Genomic DNA, 22,761 nt, shown 5'->3' with positions numbered 1-22,761 from the left:
ACCCAGTTAAACCTCAATTATAGCGACACTGCACTGCAACTGTTGTGGCAGTCCATAACAGAAATGAAGAACGATGTTGCAATTATTAAGGAGCCATATATTACAAGCTCTAGCCAAACCGGATGTTATGCTATGCAATGAGAGCACCAGCACAACTTTCCGCAGAAATGAACAGAAATCCATCATCACCTTTCCATCCTTACCTTTTGTAGCCCGTCGTTCTTAGCAAACATGAACTGGAGAGTTTGCGAAGGCTACACGCATAGTGACCATCTGGAGAGCCGGTACGGTTTTGGCCAACGATACCAAGCGACAATACAGAGGACGAGAGGTCACGAGCGGATATGGAAGGACGACGTCCAGCGGACAGGAGCTTAAAGCGCCGCAAGGGCCGCATTGAAACGTGAGACAAAGCGAAGCAAATCGATTTACTTTAAAGAGTTGTGCCAAGGTGCTGAGACCAACCCCTGGGCTGACGCATACCGTGGGATGATGGCGAAGACCAGAGAGCCTATGCAAATGTGCCCTGTTAAATGTGCCCTGTTCCGAAGTGATTCAAGTCACCAACGAGGAACTCGTCGTATTGACAAAGGGTTTAAAGGTGAAGAAAGCACCCGGACCAGATGAAATCTCCAACATCGCGTTGAAAGCACCAATCCAGACACTCCCTGACATGTTCAGAAAAGTGTACCAAAAGCTTCTAGATGAGGGCCACTTCTTTAACAGATGGAAGATACAGAAGTTAGTGCTACTGTCTAAACTAAGGATGCCCCTCAGGATCCATCTTCGTATAGAACAATATGCCTACTGTAAACGCTCGGGAGACTCATGGAGAGGATTGACCTTAACGGGTTATCGAAAAAACCATTTCGGATTCCGGCAGGGCAAGTCGACGGTAAACACCATTCGTACAATTATCAAAAGAGCCGATATGGTGCGCAAACAGAAAAGAAGAAGAAATCGATACAGACGATAGACGACAGACGTCGAAAACGCATTTAATGGCGCAAGCTAGAAAACCATTGCGGAGTCACTGCACAAAATGAGGGTCCCTAGCTACCTGTGTAGAATTCTAAGGAATTATTTCCAGAACCGAGTCCTGATCTGTGAGACAAACAGGGGACCAAAATAGGTTAGAATTACGGCAGGAGTCCCGCAAGCCTCTATCCCGGGCTGAACGCTTAGGAACGGGATGTATAAAGGCGTGCTGATGCTTAAGCTGCCTAGGGGAGGGTTCGCGGACGACATCGTTATAACGGTACTGGGTAAGACCCCGGAACAGGTGTAAATGGAGGCGGAGGCGGAGGCGATCGAGTGGATTGGAAACTCGAAGCACGGTGTGAAGTTGCGGATAATTCATCACAAAACGGAGGTGCTATTGGCCAACAACTGCAAAGGGCTGTAGCGAGCAGACATCACTGTCGTGGAGCATGTCGTAGTCTCGAAGCGGGCGCTGAAACAGCTGGGCGTAATTATGGATAACCGAGTGAACATTAACACCCACGTCGACTATGCCTGCGAGAAGGCGGCCAAAGCTATAAACGCTTTAGCCAGAATTATGCCGTACAATGCCGGGCCAATTAGTAGCAAGATGCGTCTTCTGGCTAGCGAAACATCATCCATATTGAGGTCTGTATTGTCGCGCTGGAGACTCAACGGAATTGAGTAAAGCTAAGCAGTACGTTCCGGATCATGGCCATACGGGTTGTGAGCGCGTACATCACTATCTCATAAGAGGCAGTCTGCGTTATCGCTGAAATGATCCCTTTCGATATCATCCTAGTCAGGGATGCGAACGGTACCGGTAAACTACATTTGTTTGGTACATTTACATTTGCACAAGCTTCTCGTTTTGTACACTTTTCTCTACATAGTCAAAGGGAGAGGGAGTGATTAAAAATATTAAAAAGTGTAAAATAAGGAAAGAGAAGCTGTACTACTCGCGTCTGGTGGCTGTACTGGGCCAGTATTTTTTGTCATGTTACTGCTTTGCTTACACGCTGCCGTACAGCACTGGACGTCCTGTACTAGCGAACGACAGCTGCGTCGTATGAGAAAAGAGAATGTAGGGAGAAAGTTACAGCCGTAGAAAAGATAGACATTTTGCATCTTTGATCCTAGTGGAAGGTAACGAATGCTATAGCGGAAGGAGACTAAGAGCTGACTCGATGGCTAAATGGCAGCAAAATTGCGACTAAGGACTAGGTACTGGAAACAGGAAGATGGACGGACTCCTACCGGTTCTCTCGACCTGGGTAAATAGGCGGCATGGTGAAGTAACGCAACGTATCTGATGTACTTCCGTAGTTCTTTCAGTACCTCCATCGGTTCGGACATGCGGTATCACCCATTTTGACCGGACTGCATAAACGTAGAGGAAATACCGAATCATATTGTCTGCGACTGTCCGAGGCTCGAAGCGTCCATCAACCCGAATAATGTTGTCTACAGAATGACAAGCGATGTTAACACGCAAAACGAGGGCAGCAGAGTTGTAACGCAGCTCATGACCGCCTTACATCGGAAAAGGCTGGATGAACAGCGAGCAACGGTTTCGAGAGAGCAATCAACGTCGTGAAACTCTCCGCCAGCATAGGCTAGATCCAACGCCAGGAACTATTTGAGTAGACTGCGACAGAGCACCTGGTATGGGTCATCGGGGTGCCAGCGAACCGGATGCCATACTCCACCCGGAATCGCCGAAACGAGCACGGCACTCTACCAATTGACTCAAGAGAAACAAAACGAAAACCATAGAAAAACTGGTATCGGGAGCACTTGCTTCGCGGGGAACTCTTCGTCGGCGTAAGCTAGTTTCACTGAGTAGACCGCGACGAGACACAACCATTCGCGGGTCGTCGGTGCACCAGCGAACCGAACGTTCCGCTCCATCGAAATCGCCCAACTGGCCTCGGCACCTGCCTGATTGGCTCGGTTTCGAGAGAACTTTTTTCGTCGGGAAATTCTCCGTTGGAGTAGGCTAGGTTCATCGTCGGAGACTAGACCGAGTCAATGGCGGGATGATTCCCATCTGCATCAAACTGGCTAAGGACGTGTAATGCTACCAGCGAAGAAATACACTGGTCAGAGCGAACTAATTGGCTAAGTAACAGCAAGTGTGGGATAACGCAGAGAAAGGAAGATGGAGCCACCGACTCATCCCAAATGTGTTGGTATGGGTGCCTGGATAAGTGTTTCATAGATCAAGTGGGGCCTCGAAATAGCTGCGAAAAACTCGTGAGCAAAAGAAAGAAGAGCGACGAAAGCACAACTGGAATCCCCACCATGAAGTAATACCTTGATGTAATTCCGTGGGAAGAAGAGCACACAGTGCCAATACACTACATGCCAGGCTTTAGAAGCTTTTTAAACCTTACTATATAAAACATACACTCAAACATTTTCCGATCTCAGTAAATTGAGTCGAATGGTATATGACATTCGGTCCTCCGCACCGGGATTAGTTCGCCGCTTTTCAGAGTGATGGCATAACCTTGCTGTATATCTTGAAAATATGGCTAATTGGTTAAGGGATTTGTGTTTCAATTTCGCCTGACCAGAATCCGACACTAACTTAGGGACACGACTAAGCTAGCGCCGGATTCGTATAATGCTCCTTTAAGAAAGGCTGAAGAATTTTCTCAAGACACTCCTCCTGATACACTTGTTGATTGATGGCCAGACTGGACATTTTCTGGTATGTGGGTCTTCGTGAGCGGAAAGTAACTTTCGTCACCCACCACGAACGACGTCCCACGGTAGTTTTTCGTCATCCACCGGTACTGCGATTTCACGATCGCTATCTGCTCGTCTGTGTACTCGGGGAACCAAGTTTTCTTCCGACAGGTGATGTCCTCCATCTTGAGCGTTCGGTGAATCAAGGTATGGGAGCAGTGATATTTTCGGCCGGCTTCCGGCAAACTCGTTCCGTTCTTGTTGTCGAACAGCTTTTTTAAGCTTCATTCTTCTTCTTCGTCATTATCTTCACCGGACGGCCGCTACCGACCTTCCGCTTCACGCTCAGTGATGCCAGGATTCAATAAACTGTACTCACGTTTTCGCCTCGAAAGTGGTCTACCGAATTTTTTTTTCCACAATGACCATGCGTTTCGTAAAACCGTACAACACGCCCACGGAGTGCTTGCTCGTTCGACGCCATCTTCGATTGAACTGACAACACCCGTCCAGAGAGCAATTTTCTTTGAGAGAAAAAAATTACGCTCTTTAATTTAATTACAGAAAGGTATTGAAATCATTCTCATTTTTTATTGAACACCCGTTAAATATAAATGTAAAGAGAGGGTGGGCGTAGCGTAGTTGGTAAATCGATTGCCTTGTACGCAGCGCGCCTGGATTCGAGTCCCGTCCCCGCACATAGGGTTAGAAATTTATCATAAGAGATTTTTCTAAGCCGAAGAGGCGAATGACCTTAAGGTTAAAACCTCTATAAACGAAATAAAAAAAATGTAAAGAAAGATTCACGTGTAAACGTACTAAAACAGAGCAAACAGTAACACCAGAGACTTTAAAATACTGAATTGGTCTTGGAAAAAAGTATCACATACCGTTGCACAAGAAAATCGGAAAAAGGAGTAATTTCTTGAAAAATCAGAAAATGAAAGGATTTCTTAACCCTTAAACAAATTTTTGTTTGTCGCTATAATGGGTCATTTTCGACCCGGCGTAAAATTCTATGTCAAATATCTCTAGTTTAAATTAATCAATTCTGATAATTTTTTTTTACATTGTAATTCAATGCTTAACTTAGATAAATATTATGTTTCAAAATATCGAAATGTGCAAAAGAAAAAAAGGTTTTTTGATGGAAAACACTTTTTAATTAACATCGATATTATACCATAATTTTTTAAAAAAGCTGCCACGCACAAAAATATTAGTTGCTTTCATGTAACTTTCAAAAGATTTACAATATCGCCTTGACGTCAAAGAAAAAGTTGCAGGAAAGTTTATGGGCCTTTTTAAAAACCTACTATTGTTGATGGAGAAACGCGAATAACTTATGAAAAGGTCGTAATAAAACAAAATAATTGTGTTGTTAAAACAAAAGCTAAAATATCTCGAGAACTACTACATTTCAGAATTTTTTTGTTATGAGCATTTCGTTTTAAAATGGCGTATAGAACCATATTCAAAAAGAAAATTGTATTTTTGACTGCAAATAGTATAATTATAAAAATATGTCAAAAGTTGTTGTTAGGAAAACTTTTTTATTGAAAGCTTCTCCATGATCCAAATACACTGAAAAAGTTACATTTACGTTTTTAAAACGATAAACATTAGATTTTTGAGATTTTATGATTGGGTAACGCGAATAACTTTTAAAAAGAGCATAAATACACGAGTTAATTGTTTTTGATGGAGCAAAATTCCAAATATCTCGAAAACTATCACATTTTGGAAGATTTTTGTTAAATGCATTTTGATTTTAAATTGTGCTTATAATTATATTCTGTAATAAAATTACAGTTTTGTATGTCAATTAGTAGGATATGTAAAAACATGTTTGAAGTTATTGTTAGAAAAACTTTTTTACCGATTTTTTCTCCATCATGCAATCACCTTCAAAATGTTTCCTTTCTCTTTAGGTTTTTGTTGAGAAAATATAAAAATTTAAAAAAATGGGTTTTTCCGCAATTTAATTTTTTAACAGAAATTTTTATTTTGTTGAAAAACGACACAACATTTTTTTCAGTATATATTTTTTTCGGACAGAAGTATTCATTCCCTGTAACTCGTTCTCAGATAGTTTTGCGGTAATCGAACAAAAAAAAATTGAAATTCATACACGTGGGAACGTTTACGCCCTTTTGAAAAGTTGCTCTTGAGTCAAAATAATCTTATTACCTGTGGAAAATGTTTAGTCTTCCATTCCGGTGAAATATGTAAAGTTTCATCGGAATCTAAGATGGTCGGTCACGATTTTAAAGATTTTCGGACGGATCTTCGTGGAATTCCTCATATATGGGGCTTTATAGCTATAAAGCCCCAAAAAAAGAATTATGTTCGGCGATATGCACAATATTCAAGCATTCCACACGACGTTTTGCATCTATCATTCAGAAAACGGACACATAGTAACCAAATAAAGCTTTTAATGATTCGATCAAAAATCATTGTTTTGATTTTCATGGCAGTGATGCTGGCTGTACAGATACTCCACCCTTGACAGGGGGCTGCTATTTCTAGATTCCGCAAGTATTGCATACTTGGATAACTTCGGATTCATTTTCTTCGTCGTCGGCAGCCACTTCTGTTCCCTTTTCTGCCGCGATGAACTCCGTTGCCTGGCGTACTGAAAAGCGCGTCCAGGCATGTACACATAACCTTAAAAACAAAAGGAAAATAATGATTACTCTTAATAATTCTTTTCCCCTTTAATATAGTTAAAAATTGAGCTTATATTACCTGAGATGATAACCACCAAAATGCGGAATTTGAACGCAGCCACTATAAGGGGTCGAGAACGACCCAAAAAAATTCAATTGTGGATTGCACTCAGGTTACGTATCCAGTAAAGTTGTATAGCACAACTATAGCACTTACACCCACTAGCTTTTATCCACTTAGCACACGGAAAAAAATTGTTCCCAAAATCGTGAATAAAGTGCCATGAATTCTGGAACAATCACGTTTTTACGTTACGAAAACAGGACCATGACCAAAAATCATGTGTTTTATAATTATGTTCAATTTTCCTTAAGTAACGTCCGCATAACGCTTTTATTAGTGGAAACATTTGTTTTTGTTTTGTGAACTTCAGTCACGGTTGTCGCCATGCTACTACCAAATCGATTTCTCCGTACGTGAACTAGTTCACAACTTTATGAATATTATTCATAAAACCAAAGATTAACTCATGATGTTGTTCATAGATTTAGGAACATTTGTTCACAAAATCAAAACATTCTGGAATCCCTTCAATCCTCGTGAACTAATTCATGATTCCTAATATATTAGTCACGATCCAATATCCGTGCTCGTGAAATAATTCACAAAATTATGAAATATTTTTCATGTATACGTGAACTGGTTCATGAATCCTAGTATAGTAGTCACGACTTACCATTCATGCTCGTGAAATAGTAGAGAAAATCATCAAATATTGCTCATGTATTCGTGAGCTGTTTCATGATACCTAACATAACAGTCACTACTTACCATTCGTGATCGTGAAATAGTTCACAAAATCATAAAATATTATTCATGTATTCGTGAATAGGTTCATGATTCCTAGTATACGTTTGACAATTCGTGCTCGTTAAATAGTTCACAAAATTATTAAATATTATTCATGGATTCGTGAACTAGTTCATGATTCATAGTACATGGTTTGTGTGCTTGTAATATTTAAAATATATTCCTTATGATTTTCAATTTCATGCAACATGGTAATGAAATGAATGGTAATGAAATTTGGGGTAATATTCGTGGAATCATTTTTGTTCCATGCACTTTTTAATGAAATGTTCAGCTGCTAGCGGCCAGTAATAGGTACGAGCAGTAGATATAAGAAAACTATTAGGGCCTCGAACAACGTTATTCATTTGATAAGGCTCAGTGTGATGTCTTGTCAGCTGTCAAATTGAAAACTAAGCTCTATAATAAAATATCAGGATAACGTGAACAGAAATTACGAAAGTCGTGACTAACATCTTGAAATCATGAACATAAACCACACTATTCGTGACAAAAATGTCAAAAACCGTACCTAAGATCCTAAAATCAAGAACATAAATAAACATAAATCTCTACTCGTGACTAACATATCATGACAACGTAAATAGAAATCACGAAAATCATGGCAAAGTTCCTGAAATCATGAACATAAATCACTCGTGATAAAAATATCAAAAATCGTGACTAAGATCCTGAGATCATGAACATGAATCACTCTACTCATGACTAAAATATTACGATAACGTGAACAGAAATTAGGAAATGCGCGACTATGATCCTGAAATCATGAACGTAAATCCCGCCAGTCTGACAGAAAAATCCGATAGCAAACTCATGAATAAAATAGCGCGGTAATGTGATAGGAAATCACAAAAACCGCGAATAAACTCCTGAAATTATGAACATCGTTTGACTGTCGGCTGTGTATTCCCAAATTATGAACAAGAATCATAGCAAAAACTAAACATGTCTAGGGAACAACAACAGTAACCCAACCATACATTCGAATGTAACGCCATGTATATACTTGGGGTGAACTAGTTTTTTAGAAACACAAATAGTTTCATGAATACGAGGTTTATTATTCACAGTTTCAGGAATTTGGTCACGATTTTCGTAAATCGTTCAGTTCACTTAATCATGATCTTTTGTTCATGAATTTATGAATGGATTTTTTCCATGCACTGTGCTGCGATCTGGCAGGTTTCAATAGTACATACAGAACATTTAAAAAATCGTGGGGGTCGAAAGCGACCCATTATAGCGTTTGGGGGTTAAAAACCGTGGCGTATATGATGTATCTGAAAGAAAACATTCTGATTTAAGTATCTCAACCTACATACAGGGTGTTTGGTTCATGGCTAAGAACCTCTCGAGAGATGATTGACTGTCATATTTGGAGAAAAAAATCGTTCAACACATACCATGAAATCTCAACCGTTACTAAGCTATTGAACTTTTTGTGTTAAAAACTTAGTTGTCTTAAAATAGCTCTAACTCAAAAAATATACTTTGTATTTCAAATCTTTTAGATTAATTGGATAGGTGAGAAAAATTTCCACTGAAAAATGTCCTCAAATGTTTCAGCTAATGAGGTTAAGTAACCTTTTCACAGTAATTTATTTAAAATTTAACAACAACATCACTATTTTCATAATTCAAATTGTTAGTCTTGAAAAGTTGTATAATTTGTTCTTTGACATGATACACTTATCTTGTCTTGTTTTCATGTGTTTGGGTTATTGGACTTGGATATTTTATCTCATATTCACTAATACTAGCTCTTATTGGAAAAGTATGGCACTTATTGTACCTTTTCTTATTTTTATTCGAAAGCCAGGAAAACTTTGCAGAGAAAAATGTATTAATACCTTTCAGTTAAGTGAATTTAGTATTATTTTAGAAGTTAATTAGTTTAAAGTTAGTGTTATTATTAGCATTTTCGTTATTTTCTTAAAATAGTAAATAATAAACTTCACCAGTATTATCATGGAATAAATGCATCTCAGCAAGTTCTACAATTCTTCCTTTGACTCCATTCAGTTATCTCTTTTAGTTTCGAAGCAAAATCATTTTTATCTTCTCGTTTCATTTGCAAAAACAACGATTTCGAAACCACTGTATTTGTGATGAGGCCATCCTGTGTTAACTATTAAATTGCAGCGAAATGAAAAGCGATAGGGCTAAAGTGTCAAATAACAAGTTGTAGAGAATATTAAGGGGCACCAAATGAACACTAGTGACGATAAATTTAGTTGAATAATAATTAGAATAATTACAAAAATCAACAAAAAAAACGCAAATTTTGAGTTATTTTACTAGTAAAAAGTCATGTAGTACACTTAACTAAAAGATATCTGTACATACGTCAAAAGGAAATTTTCTCAGCTTTCCAATGACGTCCTGATAATAGCGATATAAAGCATATTTTTTAGATTAGAGTCTTTTAAGAACTTGCAAGTCAATTACAGGAAAAGTTTAGAAGTCAAATTACAAGGAAACGAGAAGAGATAGGAATATTATGTTGAAGAACAAATTATGAATCGTCCTCAAACCCAACTTTTGGATAATAGATATTGCTATAATCATAATTCATTATTTTGAGAAAATTAACAAAAACCTCATCAAAAACACTAACTTTTAACTACTTTACAACTAAAAGGTAATTAAAACTATTATCTGAAAGATATGAGGACATTATTCAATAGAAAATTTTCTCACCTTTTCAATGGCACTAAAAGATTTAAAATACGACGTATACTTTTTGAGTTAGAGGTGTTTTAAGATAAACAAGTTTTTTACACAAAATGTTCAATAATTCTGTAACGATTGAGATTTGATGGTATGTGTAGAACGATTTTTTACTCCAAGTATGACAGTAAATCACCCCTCGAGAGATTCTTACTCATGGACCCTGTATAATCCAAATTACTTCTCCTACCTGAATATAGGGGGAATCATTTCGAAACCTCTCAATGTATATACGATTTCTCTATACAGTATTCCCTTTTTCCAGATGAATAACTTCTCCGACAGCCTGATGGCAGGTGGAGTCTTCATCCCGAATGCTGAAGCGTACGCCAAGCATGCCGTATTCACGCTAGGCAAAACGAAACAAACAACTGGCTATTGGTCCCATGGAATCCAGTACTGTGCGTTCCGGCTGTCACCCGTCTGGATTCGAACTATCATTGGCGGGGAGATGAACAAACACTTTCGAAAGGAATACTACAATCAGCAGAAATCCACCGTCAAAGTGAATTGAAATCCGGTGCCGATAGATTTTAGATTAAGGATGTTTGATGCATTTCAGTAATATTTACAATTAATATTAGCTAAACCAAGCATTGACGACAAGAAAATAGTCATTCAATTATTGTTCTTCATACTATGTTGTTTTTGTTTTACCCTAAGAGTATAGTGCATTGTCAAAAACGCCTCAAACGAAAACCACATTATAATTTAAGACTGATAACCTGAAAACCCGTTGCAGTTAAGTATTTGAATAGATATGTTAATGATACATTTCAACATTACACCGGAGCGACTTCTTTCAACGATTAGAGAAAGTCCTAATTGAAATAAATGAGCACGTGGTGTTAGGGGATGACGGTTACCATGGTGACTAAAACAACTAAACAAACTACATTGCTACTGCTTCGTACACAAGGAACTAACAGTGATCAGTGCGAAAATCTCAAACTATGAAGCTCTTCAATCTGCATCGGAAATCGGTTTACGTTCTGTATCAGAACCAGCTTTGTTCGTTTTCCACCCTAGTGATCGCAATCGTAGTGCTGCTTACGTTAATCCTTCCGTGTTACGTCATATGGTGCATCAACCCAGGAGGCCTCTGGGATAACTATCGACTAGTCTACGAACAGCCAAAGGTAGATTTTACCTATCGCTATCTATTTCTGGCGGAAATAAAACGCCCGGAAGGCAATGGCAATGAAATCATCACTTGTAGCTCATTTGAGGGCTACAATGGGCAGACTGGGGAACGAGAAGAATGCAACTCGATAAAGGTATGATGCACGCACATAGCGGATAGATGATTCACTCAAGCTTTCGTCACGCATAACTGCGTTTCAGGTGGTAACCGATGATGGCAACATGGATGGTAGGTTGGATAGACTCAGCGTATCTGTGAGCTTCAATTTACCGGAAGAGTCGGAAGGGATGATGTCTTACACATTTTACTTTTTCTTGGATGCGGAATTGAAGGTAATTTCGATGTTGTAATTCATTTAACTGAAAGAAGTATCGTTTTCGAACAATTTTGAACAAATGTTTGAGGTAGTCGTAAACAAATAATTTCTTTGAATGATTCATGAAAAATGCTTAAAACTAAAAAAGTCTATTTTAAAATTTGAACAGAAATGTTCCTAATTTCCAATCGAAATTATTTGCAATTTATTCTACAGAGTAGCTGCTACTTTTCCGTTCCTGCATTTATCTCACTCAGCAAAGTAATGCCTCCCGTGCGCCCCTTTGCCTCCGGAACGATTCAGCACTTGGGTCTACTGAAATCCAGCCAATCCGTAGCGTTGCAGTGCCCTTTCCTCTTGCGCAATACCAAATCGCATTTCAATCACAATTATTTCCCGACCGTCAACTTCACCTCGATCGAAGAGTTCCTGCCGGACTCGATTCTGGACAAGATAGAGACATTCAACGCGGCACATTTTCACTTTGATCAACAACGGATCCACTGGAAGCGGGACGGTTCCGGAGAGGTGTCAATCGGAATAGATCTGCAAATCGGTGACGAGAGCAGTCATCGAACAGCAATTTTATACAGCACTTCACTTTGGCAAAAGGTGGCTCAGTTTTGGGTTCAGTACTTTTCGGTGTTGCTGGTGTTCTTGTGGATCGGAGAAAAGATCAAGGATTGGCTCTTTGAAAGTTTTACTCTTCGGGCGATGGAAGTCGCACCGTGGAAAGGTAAGTACGATTAGTAGTTGGAAGTAAACAAGAATAAATTTAAGACAACTTTTAAACTTTGTGCTAGATGCTATAATGAGTTGTTTACCTAGGTATCCGAATTCCAACTCAAACACGTGTTTTAATGTGGTCGGCTAATTTGGCTCACATTCGTGTTGAGAGTTTACGAGATTTTTTCTATTATTTCGGACACGATTCAATGCGTTAGGTTGACTGAGTTGAGGGTCATTTAATATTTACAATATCTAAATAAGAATCCAGCTAAGTACATACACATTATGAAACTGCATAGGAAATGCATTTCCAACTTTCCGATCTCATCTTACTCGTGTATAAGTGGGGCTACCCACCACTCGCTTTCGTCTGACGGTCTCAAAACCGTAGCAACCTAGGGAGCAAAAGGGAGTATTTCCCCACTACGCGTTTTTCGTAACACCAGGCATTTTTCTAGTAGATACTAGAGAGGAAGGAAAGAATTTGAAGAATAATTAAAAAAGTTATTAAGAGATCTATACAATATTTCCCAAAAAGGAAAATTGGATTAAACCAATTTGCGTATTAAGGGCACAAGATCTAACTTAAATTAAGTTTGTTTTTTGTGTTTCGAAATCCTCTCGTCAGTAACTGGCAGCGACTGGGTGTCTAACTAGACGATGTATCTAAAGTAGTATCCAAATTAGCACTAAAGCAACTGGCTTGTCCCGAGTGATGTCTCGGGAAGCAAATACAGAAGCTCTGGTTTGCTGGCAAGAAATCAAAAACGTACTCTTGTCTTTTGGTTAAAAAACCAAACGCCTGGCATTATGTAGTATTTCCTAAAAGGGAAAATTGGATTAGACCAAGTTGCGCATTAAGGGCACAAGACCTAACATCCGCAGTTTGATGCAGATTGCAGTTAAGGGTGTAGTTCGCTTGCGCTAGGTGAACTGTGCTATAGTCGCAGTCCGCAGCACGAGCTGCATGATATACTCCATGTTGGTTAGTTTTTTCCACAAAGTATTCTTGCAGTCGTAGCACCTGCGCTACTCATAGTGCCTGGGTGTCGACTATTTCTTTGTCCCCCTTCATCCCATGGCAATGTGGATCTTTCCAGCGCCGATTGGCGCATTTCTACTTATCTAAACGCCTTCTCCAATCTTCTCTCAAGGTATTCCAGGTTAGTCCGGCTTTATTAGATGATCAACGCGGGATAGCATACATGTTCATTGCTGTGACCTTATTCCCCGCGTTCAGGAAAGACTTCAAAACAATTCACTCGACTCAAGAACTTATCTCGGAACTGAAGCTTGACGTCGGTGTGGCGAATCCCGAGGAGCTGTCGGAATCCGAGATACTTATACGATTAGTCACGAGCCATATCCCGAATCATCTCGCCTTCGTCGATCTTGTAGCCACCAGTGTCGATTAATGGCCCCAATAGTAGCTGAACAGATCGGCATTTCTCTAAACCAAACTCGTAACAGCTTTTGACTGTTACCGTAACGTAACTTAGTTTTTCTAAAGATGTGTGAACCGTAGGAATAAATTGTAATCAGTTAGTGTAGGAGTAACGATCAATTTAAAGTGGGCGGTCGGTAAAGAAGAGATGTGGATCAGATAGCAGGATTTGGGTGAAAAATGCAGTGGATTGCCGCGGAAAGAGTGAGAGAGATAGTGCGCGGGAGTTGGAGTTCGCTAGGAGGCTACGATAAGAGGAAGCTATGGGATAGTTGGACTTGGACGATAGAAAGTGTAAGACGTGTTCGAGGTGCCATCGACACGGTCCTCGCGGAAAAAGTTTAGAGGAACTAACATTATTAACCGGACAGTTACCTCTACGTCCTCTTCCTAACTGGGTCGCCATTTTTACTAAGTTAAAAGCAACGGCTCATCGCCAAGGACCCCTTCGCAGGACACGATTGCCTCGTGCATTCCGGCACTTTCGCCTGCTAAACGCCAAGGACGACAAGGCCTGCCCGCCTAAACATAAAACCACCCGATTCTCGTGGTCCGGGATCCAGCAATCTAAAACTTCGTGACTCTCCCGGCACCGCAGCCCACAAATCATGCCTTCAGCACGTGTCATCCACGCTCATCTCCGTCCGCTGCCTGCCGCCATCGAAAGCTGTCACGCCATCGTCACCACCGCACCCGAACCGGAATAAATTTGTACGTAAGGTAGGAAGTGTATTATTTTCTTTAGGACCTCCACACATCCGTAAGCTCCCCTACTTCCACAACGCCCTAGAACTCGGAACTGAAGAGGCCTTGAGTGCCCACTCCAGGATTCCCATACCAGGAGTCGGAGCTTAGGAAAGCCCCCATCTGGGACATTGCACGTTCCGAGGCGAGAGGCTAATACGACTACTTTGCAGACTACACCAAGACGTTCTGTCGAGTCAGCATAGATCATGAGATCGTTCATGTACAAAGTATGAGTCATCTCTTCCGGTGAGCTTTCTCCATACATTATCTGACAGCCATGCCCGTTTCGATTAAGTGTCCATCGCCTGCCGCAGGAACCTCATGACTGCAGGATCAACTTTATATATCTTCAAAACCTTGATGAGGAACAAGTGCGGTATGGAGTCGTTGCCTTCTTGCAATCGTTATACACCATACTAACGTTCAGTTGCTTACACACTGCTTGTCCAACAATGATTGCATCGTTGATGGCTTGGTTTTGCAAGTAATTAGGGTGCTCAGAATCTTGTGCAGACTTGCTAGACAGGTAATTGTTCTACTTTGATGGTTTGGATGTGTTGCTGTCCTTGGGGAGAGAAATTGTGGTACCACGGGTGATTAAATCCGGCAATAAGTGTGGTTCACGTAACGCCCTGTTGAATCATATAGCCATCGTGGAATGTACAGTCAGTCTTCCAATAGCGGCACGTTTGTTCGAGATCCGACTCTTCCATTTCCGCTCGGCTTTTGTGATTGAGGCAAGTCCTTTCTAGGTGTAAGTCGGCATCCTAAATATCTAACGGTTACCACTGCAGCAGAATGCTACTAGCTGCAGATCTTCCAGGTTCTGCACAAATTCCAGGTGTATTGGAAGAACGTTACCGTTCAGCTCAACTTAAAAGAACACTGCATCTTTGCCCCACCATGCAAATCAAAATTGCTACGGCTCTGAACGGTCTGCCTGTCCAAATTTCTCTAAAAAGCTGCTGGTCGAATTATGATTTCGTACTGCAGACTAGTTATCCTCCAGCGAGAGATATTCGGAAAAAATGCGGACAGAATGAGAACCTAAAATTCCATTGTTAAACTGTAAGAGTGCTCCCAAAAAGATATAGTGCATTTGACAGTTTTGCTGGCTCAAGATGGCGTCTCGCATATCTCTTCCAAGAGAATAACTACTGTAAACTCTCGGCACTGCTGTTTTAGTGCAACGCGGCGGTTTAAAGTCAACGGTAAAACAGTATTTTGGTATGGTCTGGGGATCATTCCATCGATAGTTTTTGTCAGAATCAACTGCTGAAAAAAATATATATATAACTGCTAAGGGATATTTTTTTCGAAATCAGCAGTATTTCGTTTCTAAAACACCGATGTTTCGGCGAAACGAAGCTTTCTGTCAAATATCACTCCCTGGACAGAAACCATCCTCTCGATTACACAGGCTTGATTCGCAGCGCCTTAGAATGGTAAAGCGTCCAAAATTCATCACTTTACATTTATGTCCTGCATGCCATTGAGCAAGCACCACACATCGATCCTAACTACATCCATCTTAGAGCACAGCAGAGGCTAGTCCTGAAGTAATTGAACGAAAGATTTGATGCGGATGCAGAGATCTTTGCACTATGGGGAGGCATGTGGCCAAAAATCGGAAATTACATCAACTCCAATTTAAACTAATTCTATACTGAATGTTTATATATACTCTAGCTAAGAAATTCCCAGAGTATCTCAGAAATATATACGACTTAACTGTGTATATGGGTGTCTAAAGATAAAAATTTTGAAAAATAGAAATATCACGTGCGTTTTTTCAACTGTTCGTATCTTTGCTGAATTTTGAATGAAACATATGTTCAAATATGCCATTTTAAAGCTAAGAATGCCAGCTTTGTGATTATACTATTGAAAATGCATATATATTGCATTGGTATGGAGTTATATGAAAATTAACGATTCAAAGTCCTAAAATATCCACAAATTGGATCCGGGAAAAAAAGTCCCCCAATGTCCCCCGGAATTCTCAATGGGGGATGCAAGGATAATGCATCTTCTAACTTATAGCGAAGATTTTAGTTGCCCGAATTTGCCCTAAACTGAGAACGCATAACTTGAAGTTTTAAAGGCAGTCTCAACTAGTCGACCAGAAAAGAGTACTTCAGTATATGTTTCGGTTGAGTGCTTCATATTCCACAACGAAATGAGCGTGGACTACAATTTTTATTGAAAAGATAATTCATCTGACTACATTTTTGCAATTCAAGATTACTGTGTAGCAATAAATGGTACTGAGTTGTACTGGAATTTCCAACTTAACGTTAACGCGATCAATATAACCAAATATTTGAAATTTTTAAATAGCATGATTTGTAAATTCAAAAATGTTCATGCTTATAATAATGAGCCCCGGAATCGTCAAAAGCAGGTTTTGTGACCAAGAATTTTTTATGGCCACTCGTAATATAAAATATGTATTTCAATATCTATTCTAATAGTTTTAACTATTTCGTTTTCGTGATATTGGTTTATATAGGATTCATTATACTATATCTCCGGAACAAGAGTTCCAAATGAAACAACAATTAATCGCAAGCTATAAATATGAAAAAGATATATTGGCATAGCAATCAACTGAAAGAGCGACATTTCTTTTAAAGCTCATTGGTCATTTCAACATTGAAATTATCACTAAATAGCCTATGCACTTCAAACTACTTTCTATTTACTTCTATTCAATGAATAAATTGAAATATTTATGTCTCTTTTGCGACATGCATTCGCTCTCCGTTACTATTGGTTTGAAGATTAGAAAGCACATTTTATCTGAGTTTTTCATTTTTTTCACTTTTTGAGTTTTTCGTAACACTTTGAAGCCAAAGTCCCATTTTCTCTAAAAAAAAACTACTAACATTTTTTGTAAAAATAGTTGTAATAATAATTTTATAAAAAGGTCTTGTAGTAACCTGGAGAATGATGTGAAGAAGAACTGTGAAAAATTTCGAAACGATTGGCCCAGTAGATTTTTAGTTATGATGCACACCGCATTTTTTCGAGGTGCCTTCGGAAATTCACTGTCACTTGACCAATGAAAATTTACGAAAATATTGTTCAAATACTGCATCATTATATGGAAAGTGATTGAATTGACTAACTCTCTGTGCCTCTTTTTTATTTGTTTGAAAAAAAAATTACTTTGAATACTTTACACCAACCCCCCCCCCCTCCCCCCCCCCCTTTCCCCCTCCTCCTTCCCTTAAGGTTTTTAAACCTGGATACGTCCATTATGAGTTTCGTTCATTATTAACAACTCAAACAAGCTTTTCGCGAAAGAATATGAGACAAAAAAATTTTTGGTCACCTGTTTGTATGGAACCTTCCCATAGTGCTTTGTTAAAAAAAAAAAAAATAGATAGTGCTAGTTGACTTCCTTGAGGGACGCCGGCTGGCGTTGCACATACTTTATTTATTTATTTATTTCTTATCTTCGGTATACACCGTACAGACACATTTTAAAACTATATATTTCTTACTGATAACTTATATCTAAGCTTGGAAACGTTAAAATCATACACTGAAGAAGCTTCATTAAATTTGCGGCAACATCTTTCAAGTGGATTATTTTGTCCATATGAAGCACGGTGTCTAGGGATCCACAACAGAGTGGGGTTACGAAGAACACGAGGAGGCGCGTATAAATTAACGCCCGAGTGAAGATCGAGACTGTCGATATTACCTGACAGCAAGTCCAAAGCAAACACTCTTTGCAGGAAGATACGGCGAGTCGCCAGAGTCTGCAGACCGAGTAGCATAGATCTATCGGCATAAGAAGGCAACACAACTGGATCATTCCATGGAAGTTTCTTGAGGGCGAATCGCACAAAACATCTTTGTATACGTCCTAGTCGGTCAATTTGGACGGCATGGTATGGTGCCCACACTTGCACAGCATACTCCAGAACACTTCTGATCAGGGCACAGTAAAGTGCTTTTAGTGCGTAGAAATCGTCGAAGTCCGCCGTGTTTCGCTTTAAGAAGCCCAGCATTCCGAAAGCCTTAGCAGTTGTCGCGGTGATGTGGTCGGAAAAGCTCAACTTCCTATCGAAGAGCACTCCCAAGTCACGGATCGAGTCGACACTTTCAATTGTTCTTCCTTTTAGGCTGTATTCATAACGTCCTGGAGTAAGTAAGCGTCCGAAACTGATTACTTTGCATTTATTAACGTTGACTTCCATTCCGTTAAGCGTACCCCATTCTTGAATAGTACAGATATCTTCTTGAAGCACTACGGCGTCAAGTGCAGAAGCGATAGTTCGGAAGATTTTGAGATCGTCCGCGTATAGCAATTTTCCAGACTTGATCCGACTACAGATATCGTTAATAAACAAAATAAAAATAAGCGGGCCCAGATGACTGCCTTGCGGGACACCTGTGGGTGTGCTGAATGTGCTTGAGCGCGTGTTTTTTATACTCACGAATGCCGAGCGATCGGAAAGGTACGACTGCAACCAGTTAGTCAGCCAGGTAGGAAATCCCAAACGCTTTAATTTCAGGATTGCGATGTTGTGCGGTACTTTGTCGAAAGCTTTTTTGAAATCGATGTAAATTGCGCCCACCTCATGACGCTTCTCGACGGCGGGAAACAACTTAGAAGTGTAAGCTATCAGGTTAGAAGTTGTTGATCGTTTCGTGACAAACCCGTGTTGATACTCCGAGATAATTTGGAATGCAGATGCATACACGACGTTGTAGACCAGCTTTTCGAGAACTTTGGAGACAGTTTAATAATGAGATACCTCTGTAATTTTCGACGTTTCTCCAGTCTGATGGATGGGAACGATAGCGATTGAAAATGATGCACACTGGAAGAGACAGCACGTGGGCGCAGCTTTTTATAAATTGGGGCGAGAGATGATCGGGGTCAGGCCCTTTCGACGAATCAACAGCAGTCAGAGTCTTCAAGATGTCAGCTCGACTTACAGTGGGACGGGGGAGATTTATGTTGTACGATGGTAATGTTTCCAAATACTCTTCCGAAGGGACGGTATAGTCGCTTCTAAACACTTCATGAAAGAAATCAGCAAACAAATTTACGGTATCAGCTGGAGATTGTGCGCTTGCGTTTCCAAGGAAAACGTCAGTGGGAGTACTACCAGATCGTTTTCTGCTGCTAACGAATTTCCAAAATGTTGCAGGGTGATCGCGAAGGCTATTTTGCACATGATTCAAATGATATGGCGGAAATAACGCTTGCGTTGTTTTCGCAGGGCATTACGTAAACGGCGAATCTCAGCGTTCCACCATGGAAATTTGAGTTCCACCCTCCTGTAGACTCGTTTCAGTGGAACCTTTAGGCGGAGTATGTCATATACTTTGCCATAAAACAGCGCGACTGCTTCCTCAAGCTCATTACAACATATTAAGTTGGTCCAGTCGACAGTGGCAATCAGTGCGGAGATTTCGTCAAAGTTACAACGGTTAAAGTCAAAATCAAGGTCGTCAATCGAATGAAATGAATCATCTCCAGTGTTGGTACGTACATCTGGCCGCAGGACAAACGGTTTGTGGTGAGGATCGACTTTGAGAATAGCAGTCGAAGGTTCAAGCAGCTCTACGATATCCGTGTTGTTTACGAATGCAAGATCGAGGATCGTCCCGTTCACATTCGTCAATGAGCAGATCTGGTACAGACCGCCTGCAACCATACACTCCGTTACAGCTATTTCTTGTTCCGAAGAGGCATTAATAGGTAGGTAACTTTTTAGATCATTATCGAGCGACCACTGAAGGCGTGGAAGATTGTAGTCTCCAAAGACGAGAACAGTGTCGATGCTACCAGCAATGTCTAGAATTGATTGAACGGCATTAGCGTGCGCGTGATAAAAATCCGGATCACTATTTGGCCTGAGATAAACACAGCTAATATATACAGATTGATTCGGGAGAGCGATACGCACGGCGATTTGCTCCAGGCGTTCAATTCCATACAAGCTTAGCTGCGAGCCAATGAGGTTGTTTTTTACCGTTAATAGGGTGCCACCACCTCGACGCAGATGACTGGTTGTTGATGCGGTCGCAGCGGTATATTACGTAGTTCGACGAGAGTTCAGCATTTAATGTCTTCGCGCAGCCAGGTTATCGTTAGGACAATGACGTCGTAGTCACTAGAAGAAAGCGCTAGATGGAATTCTTGTGTTTTCGTTCTCATTCCTCGCACGTTCTGGTAGTAAACGGAAAGAAACTACTCGGAATGTGCGGCAACTTCGGGAACAGGCAATACAGGATGTGAAACAGGCGATGTTACTAGTTGGGAGAAGGACGAAGGGCAGTGGAAGCAGTCATTGTTGCTGAGTCGGGCGCATTCGGTTTCCAAAAAACCTTTCTGGAATCCGAATTCTCCTCAAACTCACGATAAGCAAACCCAACTGGCCATGTAGACGCCGTCATAGCCTTTTCTTTGAGATCCGTGGGCATGTCAACTTTGTAGGAGACAAAATTCAGCGTTCTAGGATCTCAACCACGAGGGACCTACTTGACGACAGTGATGTCCGAATTTCCAAGCTTATCCGCAGCTAGCTTGGTGACGCTTTCATCAGGAACATCGGGCGAAATTCCTGACAGGTACAACCAAAACTTTTTATCTTCACGATTCACAGCGATGGATGGTGTCAATGAACCGGCGGCATCAGTACCACGTAGCAGCTTAGAAGGATTGGAGCCTGTATCATCGTTGTTTCTCTTTCTTTTAGCAGAATTAAAGGACAATTGTCGGCGAACGGCGTTTTTGGTACTGCGTCGATAAACGTTTTGAAGTCGATCCGAATTTCCACCTTTAATTGCTCCAGTATGTTGGTCATGGTTTGCGGACTTAACGGACACTAATGCGTTACGAAAACGTGCTTTGTCCATGATATTTTTGCAGGTGTTACACATCCAAAATAAGTTATCACATTACTCATGTTACTAAGCCAAACTTGTTTCATATTCGTTTTTCTATAGCTTCCCGTCATCACCACCAATAATATTTACGTCAGCCCCAGAAACTATTAGAAAACAGATTGGGGTAGATGATCCAAATCAACAGTCGATTAGTGCGTCTGTCGGTGACAAGGAATTTTTTTGCTGGAAGCAAAACATGAAAAAGTCAAGTTACATACTACCTCAATAATGTTATTCATTATTATGATATCAAATCTCATTACCTGAAGAAAAAAAAACAAGTTTACTTAACATGGTTCTTCGTTTGCATTTACCTTGGTATCATCGTTTTCATCTATCCATCCTACTGGGTGATCACGTTCGGTTTGAATATTGTTGGTATCCTTCTTGCTACGAAATGACCACGTTCTCCACACGTGTTGCTCTAACAAACCGATCTTAATCCACGCTCGTAGCTAGTATAACCACAAAGCCGGACTTTCTTCATCAAGCGAGCATGAAAATCTATTATTGGTTCATCTGATCCTTGTTTTAGATTTGAAAATGTCTCATGTTCCGCAGTTACATCAACCATCGCTTTCAGGTAGTCTTCGACTTTTTTTTATGAATATATTATACCAGTTCGATTCCTGTAGGCTTGGACAAAGTCTCGCTGCTCTAGATATGCCTTGGAGGTTTTCTTCCATTGCCAGAAACAAGATCTGCGAGCACTAAAATAGAATATTCTTCATGTAATTTCAGCAGGAACGAAGTAAGAAATACCGTACATCCTACTCAGAGAAAAATAGTTTGTAAGGTTCGTAGAAAGGAGATAAGTCTGAATAAACCAGCAAAACATATCGGTGTTCCGAGGTCATCAATCCGCCATCGTCTACATTCGAAGAAACGACGAAACTACCGGCCTATATCGCCATTGATAGAAGAATGAGAAAGCGAATTCATTCCTGCTTCAAAAACAGTCCAGGTTTTTATTATGACATGCTTTATATTGATTTCGAGCATTTATAAATATGTGGTTTTATTCTGTACAAGCCCATCGCCCAAAGGTGGCGCAGAATTCATTACAAACATGGGTGCTAAGATATTACCAGACGACATCAAATCCTGGTTCCAGAAAGTCGAAACATATCTTACAGAAAAGGAACTGATGCATGTCCTGGATGATCCACGTAGAATTTTGAATAGTGGGGCGAGTATTGCTTAGATGGTAAATCGATTGCCTTCTACGCAGCTCAGGGTTAGAGAGTTTTCTAAAGAGAATGATGCGAATGTGGTCAAAACTTCTATAATCGTAGAAAAAAAGAATAATGAACGGAGATGAAACTTGGTTTCAACTTAATTCAAAATCTAATGACGTGCTGGCCTTGTGACGATGCCGGAAGGTTTATAATGCCGAAAGAAACCGCAGCAAACGGGACAACGGGATTGTCACCGTTAGTTGCAGAAAGTAAAACCTATTAAACTAAGGACAAAGATAAACTGGTAATAGCATAAGATATATATTTCTCTTTTGAATAC

The 22,761-nt window shown here is 40.3% G+C and overlaps 2 protein-coding genes across 2 annotated transcripts in view; both read left to right on the top strand.

The window, feature by feature from the left end:
* Positions 1-10,733, top strand: part of LOC131681518 (inactive hydroxysteroid dehydrogenase-like protein 1) — a 32,133-nt gene extending 21,400 nt beyond the window's left edge. The window contains exon 5 of the mRNA XM_058962333.1: positions 10,214-10,733. Within this exon, the coding sequence (XP_058818316.1) occupies positions 10,214-10,462 (249 nt within the window). The 3' untranslated portion in view covers positions 10,463-10,733. The remainder of the gene's footprint in view (positions 1-10,213) is intronic.
* A 32-nt stretch (positions 10,734-10,765) lies between these two features.
* Positions 10,766-12,201, top strand: LOC131681517 (transmembrane protein 231). The gene is made up of 3 exons (XM_058962332.1): positions 10,766-11,225; positions 11,293-11,424; positions 11,625-12,201. The coding sequence occupies exons 1-3, from the start codon at positions 10,902-10,904 to the stop codon at positions 12,156-12,158; spliced, it is 990 nt and encodes a 329-aa protein (XP_058818315.1). The 5' UTR covers positions 10,766-10,901; the 3' UTR covers positions 12,159-12,201.
* The last annotated feature ends 10,560 nt before the right edge of the window (positions 12,202-22,761 follow it).

Source organism: Topomyia yanbarensis, chromosome 2, assembly GCF_030247195.1.
Source record: "Topomyia yanbarensis strain Yona2022 chromosome 2, ASM3024719v1, whole genome shotgun sequence".
In the NCBI taxonomy this organism is placed as follows: Eukaryota; Metazoa; Arthropoda; class Insecta; order Diptera; family Culicidae; genus Topomyia; species Topomyia yanbarensis.
Note: the sequence above shows the minus strand (reverse complement) of the source record. Positions and strands in the feature narration are given on the sequence as shown.

Excerpts from the sequence above, each read along its gene's own strand:
- LOC131681517 (XM_058962332.1), top strand. The coding sequence starts at position 10,902 with ATGAAGCTCTTCAATCTGCATCGGAAATCGGTTTACGTTCTGTATCAG. Across the intron at positions 11,226-11,292 it reads AAGAATGCAACTCGATAAAG|GTGGTAACCGATGATGGCAA; the intron begins GTATGATGCACG and ends ACTGCGTTTCAG. Across the intron at positions 11,425-11,624 it reads TCTTGGATGCGGAATTGAAG|AGTAGCTGCTACTTTTCCGT; the intron begins GTAATTTCGATG and ends TTTATTCTACAG.